This window comes from Phocoena phocoena, chromosome 11 (assembly GCF_963924675.1).
Source record: "Phocoena phocoena chromosome 11, mPhoPho1.1, whole genome shotgun sequence".
Taxonomy (NCBI): domain Eukaryota; kingdom Metazoa; phylum Chordata; class Mammalia; order Artiodactyla; family Phocoenidae; genus Phocoena; species Phocoena phocoena.
This window is the reverse complement of record NC_089229.1, coordinates 22,829,111-22,852,177: the sequence shown is the minus strand read 5'-3', so window position 1 is coordinate 22,852,177 and position 23,067 is coordinate 22,829,111. Positions and strand designations below refer to the sequence as shown.

General features: G+C 39.0%; 1 protein-coding gene across 2 annotated transcripts; it reads right to left on the bottom strand.

The window, feature by feature from the left end:
* Positions 1–4,412: 4,412 nt before the first annotated feature.
* Positions 4,413–23,054, bottom strand: IKBIP (IKBKB interacting protein). Of its 2 annotated transcripts, none has more exons than XM_065887610.1 (3): positions 22,511–22,764; positions 16,304–16,421; positions 4,413–5,359 (listed from the first exon to the last, which is right to left on the bottom strand). In XM_065887610.1, exons 1-3 carry the CDS (start codon positions 22,684–22,686, stop codon positions 4,604–4,606), a joined length of 1,050 nt encoding a protein of 349 aa, XP_065743682.1. In that variant the 5' UTR covers positions 22,687–22,764; the 3' UTR covers positions 4,413–4,603. The 2 variants fall into 2 exon arrangements, with proteins under 2 accessions (XP_065743682.1, XP_065743681.1); XM_065887609.1 differs by lacking the exon at positions 4,413–5,359 and adding an exon at positions 10,920–11,959 and having other exon boundaries at positions 22,511–23,054.
* Positions 23,055–23,067: the final 13 nt, after the last annotated feature.

The window sequence follows — 23,067 nt, the reverse complement described above, 5'->3', positions numbered from 1 at the left end:
TACAGATGAAGAAATTAAGGGTCACAGATATTAAATTTGTCCGAGGCCACAGAACTAGGCAGAGCTAGGATTGCAACCTAGTATCTCTGATTTCAAACTCTCATGTTTCTACGTATTAAAACAGGGATGAATCAAGTGTTGTTCTAAAAAATATGTCTTTTGCCACTGTAATTATGGGGAAATCCATCACAAAAAATCATTATGGTTTGGAATAAGAACTCAAATACCCATATCACAAATAATTGCTGTATCTAGTAACACAGTCACCATATATAATGGATTCTATTCCTAGTATTTAAGGCAAATGCATACAAGCACTTACCCTGTGCAGCTGTGTACTAGGTGCAAAGGGATATTACTTTTTAATTTTTAAAAAATTTTTGGCCGTGTTGGGTCTTTGTTGCTGTGCGTGGGCTTTCTCTAGTTGCGGCGAACAGGGGCTACTCTTTGTTGTGGGGCATGGGCTTCTCATTGTGGTGGCTTCTCTTGTTGCAGAGCACGGACTCTAGGTGCGCGGGCTTCAGTAGTTGCAGCCCGCAGGCTCAGTAGTTGCAGCACGAGGACCCTAGAGCGCAGGTTCAGTAGTTGTGGCGCACAGGCTTAGTTGCTCTGCGGCATGTGGAATCTTCCTGAACCAGGGATCAAACCTGTGTCCCCTGCATTGGCAGGTGGATTGTTAACCACTGAGCCACCAGGGAAGTCCCAGGATATCACTTTTAAAAACAGAATACGTGATATGAGGAATCAAGAAACTCATGATCTCGTTTCAGACACCCATGAAACCATTTGCAAAGAACGATGGACACTTAGTGCTTAAATAAAGTTTTAGCAATAAAATTGTGAGGGAGACTTCAAGTGCTACAGCATTTCAGGAAAGAGAAAATAATATGGAGTCATAGAAGCAGGGAGAAAGTTTCTTGGGGTTCAACTTAGAACTATGTGAATCAATTTTTTTAATTTATTTTTTTTGCGTTACGCGGGCCTCTCACTGTTGTGGCCTCTCCTGTTGCGGAGCACAGGCTCCGGACGCGCAGGCCCAGCGGCCATGGCTCATGGTCCCAGTCGCTCCGTGGCATGTGGGATCTTTGCGGACCGGGGCACGAACCTGTGTCCCCTGCATCGGCAGGCGGACCCTCAACCACTGCGCCACCAGGGAAGCCGTATGTGAATCAATTTTAATGCTAACTCTTTAATGGCAAAAAGCCCAAGTCTTAGTGATGAGCCATTCTGGTGTAAGAATTCATAAACTTGAGACTCATCCTAGAAGCGGCCAAGAAGGTGGAGTAGGAAGGCCCTGAGCTTTCCTCCTCCCACAGACATACAAAAATTACAACTATCTAAAGCGCAATTATTGATGAGAACCACCTGAAGGCTAGCAGAAAAGATATTGTACAACTGAAGATATAAAGAAGGAAGCACAATGATACAATTAGGAGGGTCAGAGATGAGGTATACTAAACACCCATACACCAGAGTAGGTGACCCACAAGTGGGAGGATAATTACAACTGCAGAGTTTCTCCCCAAAAAGTGAGGGGTGTGAGCTCCACTTCCTGCTCCCCAGACCCAGGGGTCCTGCTCTGAGGAGACAAGCCCCCAGAACATTTGGCTTTGAAGGCCAGTAGGGCTTACTTTTGGGAAACTTGGAGGGTTGGGAGATATAGACTCCACTCTTACAGTACACACAAAATCTCATATGTTCCAAGACCCAGTGCAGAAGCAGTAGTTTTAAAGGAACCTGGGTCAGACCCACTGGCTGATCTTGGAGAGCCTCCTGGAGAGGCAGGAGGCAATTGAGACTCACTGGCAACGTAGACACCGGCAGCAGCCATTTTGGGGAGCTCCCCCACGAGAACACTGGTGCTGCCAAGTGTCATTTTGGAATCCTCCTTCTAGCTTATAGGGTCTGGACCTGGCCCTGTCTGCCAGCTGCTAGGGACCAGAACTGGGACACTGCAAGCCACACAGCTAGCTAGGTGGGGACACAACAGGCCAGCTTCCCTGGGATTCAGCTGCCCTGGAACCCAGCCTGGCCCACCAGAGAGCCCAGGATCTGTCTCCAACCCGCGTCCACCAGTGGGCCAGCACTGGCCCCGGGAACTGGCCTCACCCAATAGGAGGTGGTCACCAGCCCCAGGACCCCATGGATGCTGGCTCTACCCACCTGTGGGTTGACACCAACTCTGGAACACCCAGGGCACTGCCACCAGAGACCCTGAGACCTGGCTCTGCCCATCAGCAATTCCACTGCTGGGTGTTTAACCAAAGAAAATAAAAACGCTAATTTGAAAAAATACATGCACCTCCAATGTTCATTACAGCATTATTCACAACTGCCAACATATAGAAGCAACCTAAGTGCCCATCAGTAGATGAATGGATAAAGAAGATGGGGTAGATATGGGGTATACCATATATCACAATGGGATATATATCACATATCACAGTGAGGTATATATCACAATGGAATATTAAGTCATGAAAAGGAATGAAATCTTGCCATTTGTGACAATATGGATGGACCTAGAGGGTATTACACCAAGTGAAATAGAGAAAGACAAAAATACTGTATGATTTCACTTATATGTGGGATCTAAAAAACAAAACAAATGAACGAACGTAACTAAACAGAAACAGACTCGGAGATAGAGAACAAACAGGTGGTTGCCAGAGCGGAGGGGGGTGGGAGGGGAGAGAAATAGGTGGGGAGATTAAGAGGTACAAACTTCCAGTTACAAAATAAATGAGTCATGGGGATGAAATGTAGTGTGGGGAATAGGGTTAATAATTATGTAATATATTTTCATGGTGACAGAAGCAACTAGACTTACCATGGTGATCATTCATTTTGAAATGTATAAAAAAATCAAATCAGTGAAAATTCCCTGGCGGTCCAGTGGTAAGGACTCCGCGATTTCACTGCCGAGTGCCTGGGTTCAGTCCCTGGTGGGGGAACTATCCTGCAAGCCACTTGGTGTGACAAAAAAAAAAAATCAAATCACTATGTTGTGTACCTGAAACTAATGTAGTGTTGTAGTGTTGCAGGTCAGTTATACTTCAAAAACAGACAGACAAATTCATAGAAAAAGAGATCAGATTTGTGGTTATCAGAGGTGGGGGGTGGGGGAGAGGGATTGGATTAGGTAGTCAAAAGGTACAAATTTACAAGATAAAGAAATACTAGGGATATAATATACAACATGATAAATATAATTAACACTGGTGTATGTTTTATATGAAGGTTAAGAGTAAATCCTAAAAAAAAAAAAAAAAGTAAATCCTGAGTTCTCATCACAAAGAAAAATATGTATTTTCTATTTCTTTTATTTTGTATCTATAGGAGATGATGGATGTTCACTAAACTTATTGTGATAATCACTGCATGATGTATGTAAGTCAAATTATGATGTTGCACACCTTAAACTTCTACAGTGCTGTATGTCGATTACATCTCAGTAAAACGGGAAGAAAAAAATTAATAAACTCTTCTTTTTGAGGTAACTAGTTCTATGCATCTGGATACTGTTGATGCTAGGCATTTGAAACTAGGGCTAATGTTTGTGGGTGGGTTTTTTTTAGATTATTATATTGTACTTTTTAAATGACTTTATTGAGGAATAGTTGATGTACAATAAACTGCACATATTTAAAGAGTACAATTTGATGAGTTTGACACAAGTCTATACCCGTGAAACCATCAAGACAATCAACATAATAAACATCCTTCACCTCTCAAGATTTCTTTGTGCTTCTTTAAAAGTTATACTTCCCAGGCAACCACTGATTTATTTTCTGCCCCTACATATGAGATTGGATTTTCTAGAATTGTATATAAGTGGAATTGCTAATGTGATGCTGTTTTAAATGTTAGAACTTCTTTGCTTTGGCTGCTTCTGGTCACATCAACACCACACATGAGTTGTGCTGCTTTGGGGCAGCCTCCATCTGAGGCTTGGCAAGCCCCCTGTAATCTGTGCTGCCCCCCACCCCGCAAACCCTGCTCTAGATGCCACTTCCCTACCTCATTTTAGGTGACCTTTCCTTGTTTCCTAAAGCCATAAAGGACCCAGGAATTCTTACATGATTCTTTTCCTGCAGCTCCCTGGTTGTGACCTTTCTAGTTTCTCTTACTCTAAATGGATAATATATGTTACAGCCCTGATCCTGATGGGCAGTTCTTCAGCTGGGCCCCAACCACACGTACTATGCTCCTTGGCAGTTAGTGAGGGCAAGTGGGGATTCAGATCCTGCCCCATCTAGATTTCCCAGCGCTAGACTGGCAGACCCTGAGTGTGTATGTGTGTGTGCACGTGCGCGCGTGCGTGCGAACATATGCATGTATATGTAAGGGGGATGCATAAGGTTTTTACCATATAAAGTTGCAAACATGTTTTATATAAAGTTTTAAATACATTTGAGCATATTTATTTTGGAAAATCCAGTGCTCAGTCCTTCAAAAACTTTTATTTTTACTGTACAAAATAGAATCAACTACAAAATAGTATTTACTCCAAAATTTCATTATTTCTGACTTGTCAGTCTTTTTATAACATGACAGAGGTCCCATTAAAAAGTTTCTTCAGTCTAATCTAAATAATTTCAAGCTAATCCATATCTGAAATGTGTTTTATTTCATCTTTCATATCCTTAATCTCAGCTCGGACTATTGTTAAGTTAGATATTTTCTCTTTTAAGAAAGCAATTTCTTTCTCTCTTTGTAGTAAGTCAGTAACCAATCTCCCAATGCGTACTGTTAAATCATTTACCAAGGGTTCCAAGCGGGAAAAGTCCTTCTTTAGATTATACACCTTTGGTTTTAGATCATTTGCAAAAGTCACTGTCTTCAGAACTTTAGCTCTGTCACTTTCTAAGCTTAAAAATCTATCTGTGTGCTTGCTGAAATCACTCTGTAGCTCAGAAAGTATCTTCTTAACAGAGTTAATTCTTTGTGAATTGTCAGATGCTGTCTTTCGGAGCATTGTTGTTCGGTCAATGCTACTTGAAAGAAGATCACCTATGTTTTTTACTGTATTTTTTTCTACTTTTTCTATTTTATTTTCTAGTTCTTGAACAGAATCTGTCAATGATGTCACATCAGTTACTACACCTGAAATACGTCGCATATCTGTTTTTATAGTTGTAATCTTGAGACCGACATCTTTTGCCATGGAAGTTGTACTTTGGTCTACTTTTGTAACATCTTCAGAAACAGTGGTCAAATTGTTGTTCAATATATCCTGCTTTTCAGTTATTCTGTTGGACCAAGTTTTCACTTCATAAATCTCCTCCTGTAGACGCTTTAGATGAGTAATTATTTGAAAAGACTTCAATTGTTCTATGATAGCTTCAGACTTCTGACACTGTAAGAAAATATAGTACCAGAATAATTAAATTGAGTAAAAGCTTAACATTTAAAATTCAACTTAAATTTTAGGTGTTATTTTAAACTATAAAGTTACTGCTCTTCTGGAAAGCATTTGGTAAAAGATGCATCAAGTGTATTGCTAATGAATAGGAAGGGAAACATTGAGGAAATTTCATGTGACTGCAAATGGCATTTTCCAGTTATTTTGGCACCACCAGTCCTCTGCATGGTGACAAAATGAGCTAAATGAGGGGAAATGGTGTATCTTCAGTTGCTGGAGAAGGGAGGAGGAAGCCCCCTCTAGATGAGTTTCGCTAAATTTGGGGGGTCAAACAAGACAACATGACTTCTGAAATGCAAGTTTGTTTGTAGGTACAAGTGCTAGAATGAAGGGACTTTATTGTCCTATTACTTTTATGAATACTTTCCTGGGGTATTGAACTAATTCCATTCAATTAGTAATCCTTAAGTTCCTAGTGTGTTGTCAGGCATGTGAAGTCTGAGGAACATAAAGATGAGTACAGCTTCGGTTGTGGCTTCAACTCAGTTCAGTAGTTTAATAGAGATGATAGATATGTAAAAAACAAAACAACAAACAAACAAAGCACTATCTCCAAGGTTCTAAAATTCCAAGATTCCAAATACAAGTGATTCTCAACTTTTGGATGTTTCAATGCCATCCTCCTTCCCCAGCATCCATTGAATACTGATGTCTCTAAATTGTTTTGGTTTAACTCGGACAAATCAGCTGATGAACATTTTGAGCCACACAACTGCCTGGCAACATTTCAAGTTGTTATTTTTGTTGTTGTGTGCATGTGTATGTGTGTTTATACAGCAGTTTTGGGGAAATTGAGTTATTTTATTGTATTTTTAGTATTTGAATTTTTATTGCATTGTACCATCAGTTAATAAAGTTAAGAGGGAAAGGGGAATATTAAAGTGTTGATTATAGTGATAAGATGGGTAAGTATCATAAACAATACAAAATTGAAAATTAAAACACATGCATGAGGTCTATCCATGTTGTCACAAATGGCAGGATATCCTTTCTCAAGGCTGAATAAATATATCAATGTATCACAGAATCATGTACACTTTAAATTTACACAATGATATATGTCAAATTTATTTAATTAAAAAAAATAAAACACATAGGAATTGTCAGGTTTCAATTAAGTTTCAATCAGAAGATTAACTTAAGCCTGTGCGCTGTATGCTAAACTATGAAGAAAAAAAATTAAAGAACAAATGTAAAATATATTGTCAAAGCCTGTGTTGTAACACTGATGTACATTATGATTACATTGAAAAAAGAAATCCCATTTATAACATGTAAGTCAGTTGTTCCACATTTAACGTTCAGCTTATTTTCTAGGAAAGCATTGATTTATTTATCTATCTTTATTTTTTTGCGGTACGCGGGCCTCTCACTGTTGTGGCCTCTCCCGCTGCGGAGCACAGGCTCCGGATGAGCAGGCTCAGCTGCCATGGCTCACGGGCCCAGCCGCTCCACGGCACGTGGGATCCTCCCGGACCGGGACACGAACCCGTGTCCCCTGCATCGGCAGGCGGACTCTCAATCACTGCGCTGCTAGGGAAGCCCGGAAAGCATTGTTTTAAAGTGGAGATTGTCTGTAGCTTTCTACTAATAATCAAAACCATCTTGATTCAACAACGTTTACTGTGCACAAATAGGAAGGAAATCAAGCAGTGAGTGCAAAACCTTAAATTTTATTTTTTAGGGGAAAGTTTTGCAATAAATTATATTTGCTGAAAGAGATTTTCAAAGGTGAAAGGAGAGGGCTTACTTTCATCTATTTCATTACTAGATTATCATTTATTAATGTATCTAATCTGGTAGAGTTGAGATAGCTTAACAGCATTAAACAAGACATCTCAGAAAAGGCTAAATTTATTCTTAGAAGTATAAGATCATTAAGAAACTGTTAGTAAGCCTCTTTGTCACACTTGGTAGGCTATAAAAGCAATTTATTACTAACTTCTATTAGTCTTCACTAAAATAGAAACTCAGTACAATATAGGAATAGCCTAGAAACTGTATCACTGAATTATGTTTAAAGATTACATAATGGCTTGTTTAAGCTATTTGCTTAAGATGAACAGAAGAGTTGGAGTCTATTGGTAGCTCAAAAGATTCACCCAGTAATTTGAATACTTACTAATATTCCTGTTCCTATCATATGAGCAAGGTACTAAGCTAGATGCTGCCCTGCAATGTTAAATGTTGTCTGGATCTACAAGCAAAACAACGTGAGTCAAGGGAATGATTTGTGGGTCCAATCAGCCTTCCAGAAACTTTGCTAAAGGATCTTTGGACTGTACTAAGGGACCTGGAAATTTTATTGATCTCTAAAGTTTAAAACCACTTAAAGCCAGGAGAGATTTTAGAAATTATTTGGTACAATTCCTTCATTTTACAAATTAAAAAACTGAGCCCCAAAATAAAGTGCCCAAGAACACAGAGTCAGTGGCAAAGCCTAGATTAGAAGATTCCAGTCTAGAGTTTTTTTCTCCTCCACTGCTTTCTCACTCTTCCCTAAACATTTATTGATTCTTTCTTATGCCCAAGGCCCAAATAATTTTAGGTCACAGTTACAACTTTTGAGGGACTTATAGTCTAGTTTAATGGCAACATAGTAGTGGGCGCATTTGACTGAATTATAGCTTTCTGAATTCTCAAGATAGTTCTACTGACAGCTGATTTCTTGTGATTTTTTTTTTTCCCCTCCCTGGTTGAACAGCAGCAGTTTGCACTGTATAGTGGGAGGTCAGTGGCCTCTGGAATTGGACAGACTCAGCAGTGTGATTGTAAGATTCCTAATCTTGCTGAGCCTCAATTTCCTCATTTGTAAAAGGGGTCTCATAGCTAGCAAAGTGGTGGTGAGAATCTGTGATAACACATGCAAAGTGCCTAGCACAATGACTGGGACAGGGTAGATACATACTCAATACATGGAGCTGTTAGGATGATGAAGAATGTAGGCCTCCTAGCAGTGTGACACATAATAGGCTCCAAAATGTCGGTTCTATCCTTCCCTGCTCTGTAAAGCTGGGATGGAGCATTTTGATTTGTGTTAAATTAGTAGTTCATAGCTGAAATGACACAGATACTGGGTGAATTTGCAGAGCTTTTGCCAACTGTGCAAATATGAGGTAAATCTACAGAGAAATACATTAAAAAAAATTATGTTTGGTGAATATGACATCACGTTAATCTTTGGCCAAGATTATAGGTTCACACAAAGACCTACAATTAGATTAAAATTAAAATAATGCCATTGGAGATTCCCTGGCAGTCCAGTGGTTAGGACTTCACGCTTTCACTGCCAAGGGTGTGGGTTCAATCCCTGGTCCGGGAACTAAGATTCTGTAAGCCGCGTGGTGCAGCCAAAAAAAAAAAAGCCATTAACTTTGTATCTTACAAATTTAGTTTTCTATCAATCCATACAGGCTAATAAATCAACATTTTTCATTATAAAATATAAAAATACACTTAGTCAACAGCTTCTCATCTTTAGGCAAAATTTAAGGAAATATTACTACAAATATACTTTTTAACTTTACACTGAAGGGTTAAGAAAATTAGGTGGTTGTTTTGTAAAAGTGATTTATATGTGCTAATTAAAAAAATGGACACTACTCTCTATCAGAAACTTAATGTAAAATTTATTATTAATTACAAAGATACAAAAATGTGTCTTAGGATATGGTAATCTTCCTTAAAGGGAAAACTAACAATGTAATTTAATATTTGATACACAGGAAAGTTTTTGAAATTTCAAGTATCTTTGTTAAATAAATGAATTTAAGAAACAGAGGAAGACAAACTAGGTACATCTAAATCTCTCTAGTGACAATTTTTTATAGGAAAACCCCTGAATAAAGGAATATATACATGTGTACATACATGTACACAATATTTTCTCATGAAATACTTGTAGAAGGGCAGTTTTTGTTTCCCTTGTAATTGTCACCATAGAGCACAGTGGCCACCTTATTTCCATTTATTTTCTGTAACCATTACTGTGGTACATACCGTAGTTAATAATAATAATGTGTCAAATCTGGTGACACACCAATAAATAAATAAAAAAAAAAAAAAAAAAAAAAAAAAGTAAAGAGTACAAGAGATCACATAAGCCCTGGCAGGATGGAGGTTAAAACGACAAAGTTCCAGTTAACTTTATAACCTATTTTATTAGCGTGAAAATAAAAGCAAACAAATACAATTTTGTTAGTACACACAGACATTAATGCTATGCCTATGACCCACGGCTGTCTACCATAGGCCTTCCTAACCCCAAAGTAGAACTTATTTGGGATTTTTCAAAAAATGTACAGATTTACATGATAAAACCACCTGACCACAACTATCTTTTGTAACTGGCTTCTTTCAAGTTCTTTGCGTTTAATTCCACTGAAATTGCATTATAAAACTGGGACTATAGTTGGTTATTGGCAAGAAGAAACATGTTGTTAGAACAGTACTTTCAAATGCAGTTAACTCAGTTTTTTCAACACCAACCTGGGACACCCTTGATACATCAGTTTACCAATAAAAGTGTTATGTGTTTCCCCAAACTTGCACATTTCCGATTATCATTATTGCAAAAATCTGTCTAGACCTCCCCTTAATTTCATCTCAATATGTCCATGTCTTATTCTTTGTGACTCTATTATATAATTTTGTGTAAAATAAAATCACTATGTAAAACAAATTTGGTTGGGTGATTAGTCTGGGGACTCTAAAATAATGACATATTTTAGTTACAGTAATTATCACATCATATCTTATTATGCTGCTTTTTCTTCTTTAAAATAGGCCACAGGCTTATTAGTGTATTTTTATTGTAAGTAGAAAATTTATCTAGTGATCATGTACCTAGCAAACACAAGAGTCTGTAACACAGTTAGAACCTTAAAAAAAAAACAAAACAAAAAACGCCCAGGTATACAAAGATATTCCCAAAGTCCATACTTCACAGGATGCACACTTAATTCATAGGGAAAACTTTCAAAAAGAACACATTTACTCTTTAAAAAAATTTCTTACAAGTATCTATAACAGTTTAGAACCTTAACAAAAAGTAAAAATGTTTCCCAGTCTCCATAGTTTTCAAAAAGTGCATATTAATTCATAGCAAAGCATTCCAGGCTCTCCCTCAGGCATGTTATAGGACAAAATTCCTATAAACTTGGTTGTCTGGATTCTTAGCCTGCAGTAAATTGCAAAGGAAATGAAAAACTGGCTGAGGTGAAAACATTACTGATCAACCTGACAGTAAGATCAGGTCAGTGGGTCACTTTTTCAGGTGACAGAAAAGGTATAAGAAATAGACAGAAGGTTTGAAAAATAGCAAACTGGGGTCGAGTGAGGAGGTAAACATCCCTCAATAGCTCCTAGGGACATTAATATATTTGGGTCCAATATGACAGATGAAATTCACAATAATGTCCATTAATTATTAGAAAAACATTAAAAAATATTAAGTATATTGCTTCAAAAAAGAGAAATATATATTTTAGAAATGTTTCTATTTAAAATGGTGAAAATGAAATAAGTTTTATTGCTTAAAAAGATAAGCTTTGACTCTCTGGATAACACATTTGTGTGGACACCTCACTTATTTTCCAGTAATGTAGGGTAAAGTGAGGCATATCAAAATAACTCAAAAGCATGGAACTAATCAGGTTATGTATAATAATGTGGTTCATCAGGATAAATGTAGTGCATTCAAAAATCACTATCAATTCCTTTATTTTCTAGATTATATTCTTCTGGAGTCCCCTTTTCTCTTGTACTTGAATATACTATAAAATCATGAACTTTTCCTTTTAGAACATCCAGTTCATTCTGCATCTTTAATATGCTATTATCATACTGAATTCCTTCAAGGGTTTTCTGCATCTCCATTATTTCAGATACTGCTTTCAGCATATCATCTTCCATATTAAACATCTGAAGAGTCAAGTCTTCCATTTTCTTTTCTGTCCCTATCAGATCCTGAGAGACTCTGAGAACAGAGCGAATAGCACTTTCAATTGTTGGCAAATGTGTCTTGCATTCTTCAGCTTTGGGTTCGTAGCTGGAAAGTTTATTAGTCAGGTCTTCATCTCTGGCAAAGAGAGCATGCTGTTCCTCCTCTAACTTTTCAAGTGCTTCCGTGTCGGAGCCAAGCTGCTTCTCTACTCGCAGAAGATCCTCTTCTTCTTGTCTTTTTATAGTTCTAATATTTCTTAGTGTGCTATCTTCCAAATCTTTTAGCCTTTCAGTGAGCAATTTTATTTCTTGTTCAGCTGAGTTAATTTGGACAGTAACTTGAGAATGTATATGTTTTGATTCTGATTTGAAAATGTCTGTATTAACATTCATTTCTTCTAGGCTTCTCTTCCAGAAATCTGTAACGTTCTGGAATTTCTCATTAAGGCTTTGCATCTTTTGAGTGAGCATCTCTTCACTATTCTGAATGTCATGCATGATACTTTGGAGGCTGGATACTTCCTGCTCAAACTGGGTCACCAAAGACATGGATGATGTAGCTTCCTGCAGGATACTTTCAGTAGTTGCAAGCTGCATTTATAACACAAAACAATTCCCAAGGCTACTTAATAACTTTTATATTAGGGAAACACACTTTAACAATCACTTGCCAAGTTCAAATTCTGAAGATGTCTAAAATATCCAAATACATAAGACTCATACAGACAAAAACAACTGTTACATATTTAAGTTGTTAAAAATATGTTTTAAACACATTTAATAGATTAGCACTATGGTAGAAAAATACGGTTGTCCCTCATCCCTAGGTATCCACCTGTGGGGCACTGCTATTCCTGTGGATACCAAAATCCATGGGTGCTCAAGTCCCTCATGTACTATTTGGATGGGGAACCCACAGATACAGAGGGCCAACTGTATACACCTGAACTTATAATCCTAAATATTTTTGCATTTTCATGGAGGGATATTCAAAAGAAAAATAATGTTAAAGAAGCCTGAAGTATATCACATTTCCTTCTTTTTTTATTCCAATGGAAAGCAACTTAGCTGTCATTTTAATAGTTATTTGGCTTTTTAGAAACTGACTTAGTTATAAAATTTGTTAACTTTCCTAAGTTCTATGATTCTGGAAGACTTTCTGCCTGAAAAAAAAAATTTGTTGACTGACCTCTTGCAGAAAAGGTACCAGATCAGATCTTATAACTATCACAAAGGCAAAAAGTGAATAAAAAATCAGTTTACAGAGACAACTGATGTCAAACAGTAAAGTGTTCTAAGTATCTATAAATTATGGTAAGCTCCTAGCATCTCCTAAAATGTCTAGAATATAGAAGGACCAGGTTGTGGACCTCTTTCTTAGCCTATACTCACACAAAGATAACAGCCTTAGAGACTACAGGAAGGCCTAGAAATGATCATTAATTTATCAGATGTTTGCAGCATTATGTTGAAGACATAATACTGTACAAGACACAGTTCTGCCCTTAAGCAGCTTAGTTTACTTGGGGAGAATGCGAAGTCTACATGCACTGTGACAGGGAAAGAGCTATGGAAGCACTTACATAGGGCATCCAAACCGATCTTCGATGATCAAGGAAAATACTATAGAAATATTATCTAACAGCTGCTTCTAGTTACTTCCTCTAAATCATCCTATACACTACAGCCAGATTTAAAGTTTTAAAAACTGCTATGAACATCATGGTAGAACATTAAAAACCCCTTAACGTTTCCTAACACTTCTAGGAGGAAGTCCCAAATTCCATAACTTCTCTATATGTTAGCCTTCCTTCTTTGTCTAGCTAAGTTCTGTCCTTCCTTCAAGGCTCAGGTCAAGCCTCCTTCCAGGTCTCAGGTTTTCAGTGCAGCATTCTTCCATGACCCTAGCCATGAGAGCCTGAACTCCTGTAGAATCTATCATATTACACATTTGCCACTTATTTGGCATTTAGCGCATATAATTCAAGAATTCTTGAGTGTTCGCTCTGTGCCAGACCTTGTGCTAGACACTGGATATAAAAACAAAGATACAGTATAGTCCCTATACTGATGAATTAGCCAGGAGAAGCTATGAGAGCTTCTAAATTCCTTAGGGGAAGAAACCATGTTTTATGCCTTTTTGTAGTCCCCGTATCTCAGGGTATAAAGAACATGTTTCTTGATATTTAGGAAGAAGAATGGCCAGAAACCTCCTGGGTCCACCCCAATCAGGACCTGAAGCAGTTCCAGGTGATAGCTGGGAACAATGCATAACAGTATCACTCTGAAACCTTGTTTAAAAATTATTTTTAATGTATACATGTAGCTATAATACAAGTTCCTTTAAAAACACCAACTATGAGAAATACTTGTACATTGGTAATAGTGTTAGGTTTAGTTGTCTTATTAGCAGCATTTTGCAGAGACAAGCTTATCGTAATCCAAGGTAATTTCTTGTTTAGGCTGTTCACCAGAGCATCACCATAACCTGGAGGCAGTATAACCCAGGAGACTCCAATTATAAGATCAACTTTTCAGGATAACAAAGGTCTCAAGGCTTAATCTGCAAGCAGTAAGTGACTAGTACACCACAATAGCTAGCATTTATGGGCTGCCATTATAGTCTAATAGTTTTTCATTTTTTACAAAAGTTAATATCTTAAATTTATTACTGCTTGGATGTTTTCAAAGAGCTTGCATATATATTGTATCTCATCTGATCCTTACACAAATCTTGATATTCTCATTTAATAAATGATGAAATAGAGGCCAAGAGAAGTTAAAGTGATTTTTCCAAAGTCACACAGTTATGATGAGAGCCCATGTCTAGTTGTTTTCCCCTCCTACTGCATTAAGCTGGCCTTTAGGGCCAGCTTTGTAAAGAGGCAGCTATTGTTAAACTACTCCTAGGGCAGACTGGGAGAGAATGAACTATGTGAAGACAATATTTCTTGGATCCTAGGATGATATTTTAAATATCTGCTTCAAAGGCATTTATTTATTTACTTTTAATTGAAGTATAGTTGATTAACAATCTTATATTAGTTTCAAGTGTACAACATAGATTTACAGATTATACTCCATTTAAAGTTATTGCAAACAAATGGCTATATTTGCCTGTGCCATAAAATACATCCTTGTTGCTTACAAAAGCATTTTTTTAATCTACATGAGTTTTATTAAAAACATTGCCCATTATAAAATTGGCCACGTAGTGGAAAGTAAGAAAAAAATGAATATTTAAATTTTTGCATGGAGAAGCCCTTAGGTTTACATTCTCAGTCTACCAAACTGTAGATTTAATACAAAAATTTAGGACACGACTTCCCTGGTGGCACAGTGGTCGAGAATCCGCCTGCCAATGCAGGGGACACGGGTTTGAGCCCTGGTCTGGGAAGATCCCACATGCCGCGGAGCAACTAAGCCCGTGAGCCACAACTACTGAGCCCGTGTGCCACAACTACTGAAGCCCACTCGCCTAGAGCCTGAGCTCTGCAACAAGAAGCCACCACAGTGAGAAGCTCGCGCACCACAATGAAGAGTAGCCCCCACTAGCAGCAACTAGAGAAAAGCCTGTGCACAGCAACAAACGCCCAATGCAGCCAAAAATAAATACATTTAAAAAAAACCCTTAGGGCAGTGTTCCACCTTACAGCTGCTTAGGAGTAATTAGATATTAGAAGAGAGAAACTAGAGGGCTACTGGGGAGAGATACTGAGAGTGATAGCCGACAGGCCAGGCTCTAATCTCCTGTAATGTTTGACTTCAAATTCTAATCATATGTTAAATCTTTGTCCTCCTTACCGGGTTCCAAGCTTGCAAGGCAGAGATTCACTAAAAGCATATTAATTGCTGCCAAATTTTTCATTTAAAAAGGAAATCTTTCTTCAAAATTTGTTTTCAATAGCATTTAAGTACATGAAGTTTCTATCTCCTGGAATTTTTTCTATCATTACGTTTGCTCTGATTAGAGGGCTTTCGATAACTACAGTTTCCAACCTGAGCCCTAGGTCAAAATACCAACTCTTGCAGCACCTTCCCAGAGGCCTCTAAACTCACCCTCCATGGAATTCACTGGCATGTGGAAGGGATAATTTTAATCCATGACTCTTATCTTCTTGAGGACTACAGGCTTATTCTGTGCATCAGGCTGCAGGGACTTAGGCCGTCTATTTCATTTCTATTTTTGCAACATCTTTGCTTACCCTGGGGCCAAGCACAAATCCTTTTCTACCTTATCACTGAGTAAAGGCTCAGTGATGAACAAAGGAACAAACAAGCCATGTTTCCCAATGATAGTTTGGTCTCTGGTAGCCAGACAAGGCCCACATGATGACTTATTGGTTGCAGCTGACCTTCTCCTGAGACATGTGGTAGTTAAAAATTTTTTATCTGTCTCACATTTCTAAGAATCACAGTAGTAATGCACTTGTATTTGCAGCTTGAAGAAACACAAAATAGACATGGATTTTAATTTTCATTTGTCTATAAAAATCAATATTTATTTTAGGTTAGTCATTCTTATATGCAAATGAATATATATGCTTACCAAGTGGAAATAAAGAAAAAAAACCTGATGGATCTTAGTCCAAAAAGTGCTACTCCTATTTTAATTTTATATCTAAAAATCAATAATATTTTCAGTGCTCTAGATACTTGATATTTAAATAGAAAATTGAGGTCACGTCAATATGACAATATTGGTCTTTTTAAACAATAACATTTGTCATATATTAGAAAATTCTTGTCCTTTTGAAATGTAAGCTAAGACTAAGTTGGATTAAAGGGAGAATGTGAAGAAGTAGGAAAACCAGTGAGAGTTAAAGTAGTAATGGTCTAAAAGGCAGGAAAAAAGAATTTATCAACTGGGGTAGAAGGGTGGCAATGGGGAAGAAAAACGGTAAAATCTCCCCAAATATGCCAATTAATAATTACCTTTTCTGAAATTAAACTGATTTTACTTTGAAGCCCTTGGAATTCGTTGGTTTCCATTTTCAGTAACTGGTATTGGTTTTCCACCTTTGCAAACTTCTCCGACTGCTGAAATACAAACCTGAAAAAGGGAAAAAAAAAATCACTACTTCCTAACTCAAACCCATTTAAGTTCGGATGTTAAAGCAGTATTTTATGCCCACTTCTGGTAAGGACAACATAAATTCTGGTATAGGTAGTGGCAGCTTTTATAAGAAGGGAGGAGTGAGTACGCAGTCCAGTGGTTCAACAGCTGCACTGCATATTGGAGTCGCCTGGCAGCTTTACTTTTTTTTTTTTTTTTTTTTGCGGTACGCAGGCCTCTCACTGTTGCGGCCTCTCCCGCTGCAGAGCACAGGCTCCGGACGCGCAGGCCCAGCGGCCATGGCTCACGGGCCCAGCCGCTCCACGGCATGTGGGATCCTCCCAGACAGGGGCACGAACCCGTGTCCCCCGCACCGGCAGGCGAACTCTCAACCACTGCGCCACCAGGGAAGCCCCAGCTTTACTTTTTAAATTTTTAAAATTTATTTATTTATATATTTGTCTGCGTTGGGTCTTCGTTGCTTCGCCCGGGCTTTCTCTAGTTGGCGGCGAGCGGGGTGTACTCTGTTGCGGTGCGCAGGTTTCTCATTGCCATGGCTTCTTTTGTTGTGGAACACGGGCTCTAGGCGCGCAGGCTTCAGTAGCTGTGGGACACAGGCTCAGTAGTTGTGGCACGTGGGCTCTAGAGCGCAGGCTCAGTAGTTGTGGGACAGAGGCTCAGTAGTTGTGGCACGTGGTCTCTAGAGCGCAGGCTCAGTAGTTGTGGTGCACGGGCTTAGTTGCTCCGTGGCTTGTGGGATCTTCCTGGATCGGGGCACAAACCCGTGTCCCCTGCACCGGCAGGCGGATTCTTAACCACTACGCCACCAGGGAAACCCTCACCTGGCAGCTTTAAAAAAGTGTAATGCTTGGGTCTTACCACAGAAATTCTGACTTAACTGGTTTGGGATGTGACTTAGATATGGTAAATTTTCAAATCTCCTAGCCAAGATGACAACGACAAGTTGACACTTTATTGTAAAAATGACTTCCACTGCAAGACAAACATTTAAAGATTCAAAACTCAATGGAGAGATGATTGAATCAAACTCATATATATCATTAGGCTAACTGTTGCTTATAAATCTGTCCAAAACTAAAATGGAGTTTTTGCATTTTAAACAAATGTTTACAATGTCGGATGAAATAAATTTCTTTTGATGATGGCTAATGTTTATTCTATGAGATAACAGTGAATTAAGTAAGCCCAGGTTACATAATTAGTACAGACTGACTTCTCCTGTGTGTTAATATGAACTTTTAAACAAAACTTCTCGTTATTAGAAAACACAATTATCCTAATTTCAAAGAAGGATGTGTAGACAATTCTTTTCTGATTGGCTATTTCATTCTTGGCTTTTAGGGACCAGCAGACAGAGATGAAGGAGAAAGACGGTCTAAAGAAATGTCTAATTTCAGGAACTAGTTTTATTATCCATTACTCCAGTGTTAACCTCATGGATTTATCCTATAGATCAGTGTGTTCATTTAGAATAAAATCATTATTATAAGAGGGATTTCTTATGAAGGTTGATCCACAAAAATTCATTACAGAACTTTCTGTTTTATTTAATGTTTTTAATGTTATCTCCACACTTCTCTTCAAAATTCAAATATTAAGCAAAAGCTTGAAGAAAACTATCATATTAGTGACCATCTCTGATGATAGTTTGTAGAGTCTTTTTCATGGTTAGCTTCTCACCAAAATAAAAAAATAAAATTCACTATTTCTATATATGAATAGTGCATAAAAGAAAAAACAAGTATAAAGTTTACTTAGTGCTAGTAATGAAAATAATCAACAGTGGTCTGTATGATGCTGAGTTAAAATACATTTGTTTTATTTTCACTTACAAGTGCCAGACACTATTCTAAGTGCATTATAAATCTTAACTCATTTAACATTAAGGAAGAGAATGATTTTTCTAGAAGCCAAAAATGTACACTAGAGAAGGTGCTTTCAATTGTGAAACACTAATTTTTGAAACTGGCATCCAGATTATGCCCAAGGTGCTTTGTTTCCTTTTTATGAGTCAGAGGCATTTTCTAACAGGAGCAGTTCAAGACCTCCTTACTCCCTATCTTCCTTCATTTAGATGAGACAACAATTAGGGTCTGCTAAAGGCTACAGCTTCTAGGAGAAGAAAGGATTATAAACAATTCTGGATTAGGGATTTCTATTTCTAGGGTCTTGGCCTCTTTTTGGATTAATATCAAAGGTAGACAGCATATCACACTGGTTGAATGTGAAGCTAGGCAACTTTGGCTCTGCCATTTACTAGCTGTACAAGCACCTTGGGCAAGTTATTTAACTTACCTTTGCTAGTTTCCTCATCTGCAAAGTGGGGATAAAACTACTTAGTTCATAGGGTGTTGTAGAGATTAAACAGGCTCATATTAATAAAGCTCTTAAAGTGCCTTGAACATAAAACGTCAACTATTCTCTTTACGTACCTTGGCCCTTTCTTTTGAATTGTTTTGCACAGCTGCTTTTCCCATCCCTCTGACAAGCCTAGAGTGGTAAAATGGATCAGGGCTCCCTTCTGCTTAACACTTGATAGAAGCCCCAGGCCTGTCACACTTTGAACCAGGGTTGGGTTTATAGCAAACAAAGGATGAAGTGAATGGATGAGACCCACTAATAGGAAAAGAAGCATTCTCTTACTCTGTTTTGGGGCCTCTTTTCACTATCATAGGTAAAGATCTTTAAGGTATGGATGTAGGAGAAAAGCACCGGGATTAATTGGCCACCTTAGTGTAGGCTTTACAAAGGGAATCTTCCTGACTTCTTCATAATCCATTGCAGTTTACAGAGAACTCAAATAGATTCAGGGCCCTGTGGGAATAAACCATGCAGTTCCTTGGAGTCTTGTCTCTGCATAGTTCCTTTAGGAGGCCTAGATGTCAGACAGCTGATGGAGGATTTATATTTACAGGATTTTTCTCTGGCTCTGTTTCAACTTAGTAATGAGAAAGAGTCAGTATCCATTTAGCTGTATGTTTCATACAGCAACTTCATTTTCAGCATAATACTGAAAGTTCAGGAACACACAGACCATATTCCATTTTTAAAACTCAAGGTAATTAAAGGATAACTGTGTTTCAGATTAAACTCCACTAACAACAAAAGCTGAAAAATGGGGTTAGCCAAGATTTTACTGTATAAACGATTTATAGAGAAAGTTGTATTAGAGAAAAAAAAACCCTGAATTATCTGATGGTTGAAAGAGCTTTTGACTTCTGATACATAATTATCACAAATGCTATGACAAACTTTTATAAAGAATTAAAAAATCTGTTGAAATTTCCAGAAGAAACTTAAAAGTTTTACAGTGGAACTTCTAGTTGACTAAATTTCTGTGTAATAAGCTTTTAAGGTTTTGTCTTGTTTAGTACCTTCATAACTTTTAAAAACTTTTTGAAAGCAGAATGTCTTCAATCTCTTATGTGGAAAATTTCCTTAAAGAGTTTATAAATGACATATGCAAATCAACACTCAGGCCCTATAGTTCTGGGCAACTGTTATCTCCAACATCTTATTGTCAGGCTGACAGAAGATGATTATCAGGACTTTGTTTAATAGAGAGATGTTCAAGTACCACCCTTTTGTTGCATTATCTCTGTTTATTTTCCAAACAAGGATCCAAAGACTAATGGTTTGAAGATACTGAAATAGTGATGCCTTGAAATCAACCTCAGACAGTGCAAGGGTTCAAATCTCTGCCCTAACTTAATCAGACAAAATTAGAGTACTCCTAAGCTGTATTTAGGCACATATATTCGATTTTGTATTTTAACAACCAGAACAGTGTCAGTACAATAGCATGCAATAAAGATTTGATAGACCAATCTTTAGGTGCTAATCCTAGTGGTAAAAATGTCAGTGGCTTAGTTATAATTCCAGTGTGCTGAGATGCTAAATGTTTGCATTTTCTTTTTTTTTTGCGGTACACGGGCCTCTCACTGTTGTGGCCTCTCCCGTTGCGGAGCACAGGCTCCGGACATGCAGGCTCAGCGGCCATGGCTCACGGGCCCAGCCGCTCTGCGGCATGTGGGATCTTCCCGGACCGGGGCACGAACCCGCGTCCCCTACATCGGCAGGCAGACTCTCAACCACTGCGCCACCAGGGAAGCCCAATGTTTGCATTTTGTTTAGAAAATTCCCAAATTTACCACAAATACATACGTGCTATTGTGGCCAAAGTATTTATACTTCAACTCTTGTCGCAAAAGATTTCACAAGAGCAATTAACAGTCATTTAATAACAATCATTGAATCTGCCCATTTTAGAAATAATCTTTGAGCATTGTTTTATTATTTTGCAAAGACACAGTTCAAATAAAATCTTCCTACTGGAATATAACTTGTTTGTATCTTTACTGCAGGCACTAACAGTAAATTCCTGAGCTGAAGTGTCTGCTTTTCAACAGTTGTTTTCCTTTATAGATTCCTGTTAGTGTGTTTTCCCAGGACAGTAACTAAATTATTTAAAAGTTGAGCATTTTCTGATGTAATTTATCTCATATGAATATGAATCTTTGGATGAGAATTAACAAATTCAGTAACTAAAACCAGTTGTATTAGGTTCTAGAAAGAAGCAACATATATATTTTAGCCTACTAAGTTCTAGTACTGAATAACTTTCCCAGCACAAAGTTTTTGATTTACCTGAAGGTCATGCAATATAAGACATAAAAGCAGTTTATTTAAGACAGTAAGTTCTGTACATTTATTCTTTTAACATCAAAATATTCCATAAACAAATATATTAGTAAAATAACAATTTATCTCTTTTTGGAGAGAATATTTAATAATCAACATTTCACTTTATTGTAACAAATCTTTTATTGACTGACTAAGGATGAGTCATCAGTATACTTCAAAATTTACTAGCATCAAAAATGTTCTAGACCTTCCCTGGTGGCGCAGTGGTTAAGAATCCACCTGCCAATGCAGGGGACACACGGGTTCGAGCCCTGGTCCGGCAAGATCCCACATGCCGCGGAGCAACTAAGCCCGTGAGCCACAACTCCTGAGCCTGCGCTCTAGAGTCCGCGAGCCACAACTACTGAGCCTGCATGCCGCAGCTACTGAAGCCCGTGTGCCTAAAGCCCGTGCTCCACAAGAGAAGCCAGGGCAATGAGAAGCCCGCGCACCACAATGAAGAGTAGCCCCCGCTCACCGCAACTAGAGAAAGCCCGCGCAGTAACGAAGACCCAACGCAGCAAAAAAAAAAAAAGGAAAAAATGTTCTAGATGAGAGGACATCCAGGGTTGCTTCTAGAATCCAATTATTCTTGAAGATAAATAGCTATCTTCTAAATACTTCAAAAATCAGTGAAAATGGAGGGGAACTCTAAAGAGTCAGTCTTGTTATTAAAACGACATAGGTTAATCCTAAAGAATATGATTGAGGAAAACAAAATAAGTTGGTTTTAAGGTTATTTCTTAATATTCATCTTTCCTATGACATCAATATATCGCTATTTGCTTGGTTTAAAAACTATAAGTTTTTAGTTTCAGGTGACCAAAAGTGTTATACTAAAACTCCGTCTGTAATTTAGGAACAGACTTAACGCATGCACAATAACCAAAATAAGAGCTATCTTCCAAAACTTTATATTATCATGCACGTTTGTTGCTTTAAGATCATAATGAATTCTTTTAAGGTTGCAAACGTTGCCACTAGGCATTTATGGGGTGGGGCAAATTTGTCCCAAATGCACAGCGGACAGGAAGTAACGGGTTCTAAAAACGGGAAAGCTTCTGTCCTGTACAGGCGCTTAATGAAATTTGGCCGAATCTGCATTTCTTAATGGTTGACGTTCCCAAACCTTGGCCTCAGCTCCAGCTGGGCGATCGAGGCACGCCAGCAGTACAAAAATAAATTACGAGAAACGAGCTAAAGTTAAAATAAAAGTTGGGCCGTCCCTTCCTTGGGGTCGATGCTGAGGAACAGAAGCCGCAAGCGTGGCGGCTAGAGGTTAGCGGGACGCCGAGCCGGGCGGGGCCGGGGCAGACGCGGGACCCAGAGAAGAGAGGGCGACCACGGGAGGCCTGACACCCGGGCGGCCTCGGACCACTTACCAGGCCAGGCCCAGGCACGTCCCCAGCGACAGAAGGCTCAAGCCGGTCCGGGGATCCGCCCAGCCTCCGCCTCCACCGCCCCGACCCTCGAGGCTCTTCCCGTCCTCGCTTCGCTTCCCAGGCTCCGCTGGGGCTCCCTTGGGCGCCGACCTCTTCCGGCTCTTCCCCTCAGACATGTCTGGAGGTCCTGAGGATGACAAACCCGGGGCTGCCTCTTCACCCTGGGGTAGCTAGACGTGGTCCTGAGCCTCCGCGGGAAGGCTCGGCGGTGACCGCGCCCCGTTTCAGACTTGTCACCGCCCAGAAACCAGCCCCCTTCCTCTCCCGGCCATCCTCCCTGCTCCACAGCGTCTCCCAGCCACCCGCTTTCTAGCTCCTCCAGCTGGGGTAAGCGGCAATCCTACTTCCCCAAGCTTCTGCGTTAACGCTGCAAAAGCGAGGAAACCGTGGCACCCGGGCTTCTGCAAGCCGCCGGGACGCGGGGGGGGGCGGGGCGGGGCGGGGCAGCGCGCGTCGAGCGCGCCGCCGCCTCGGTCCGCCCTTCGTTGGAGCGCGGC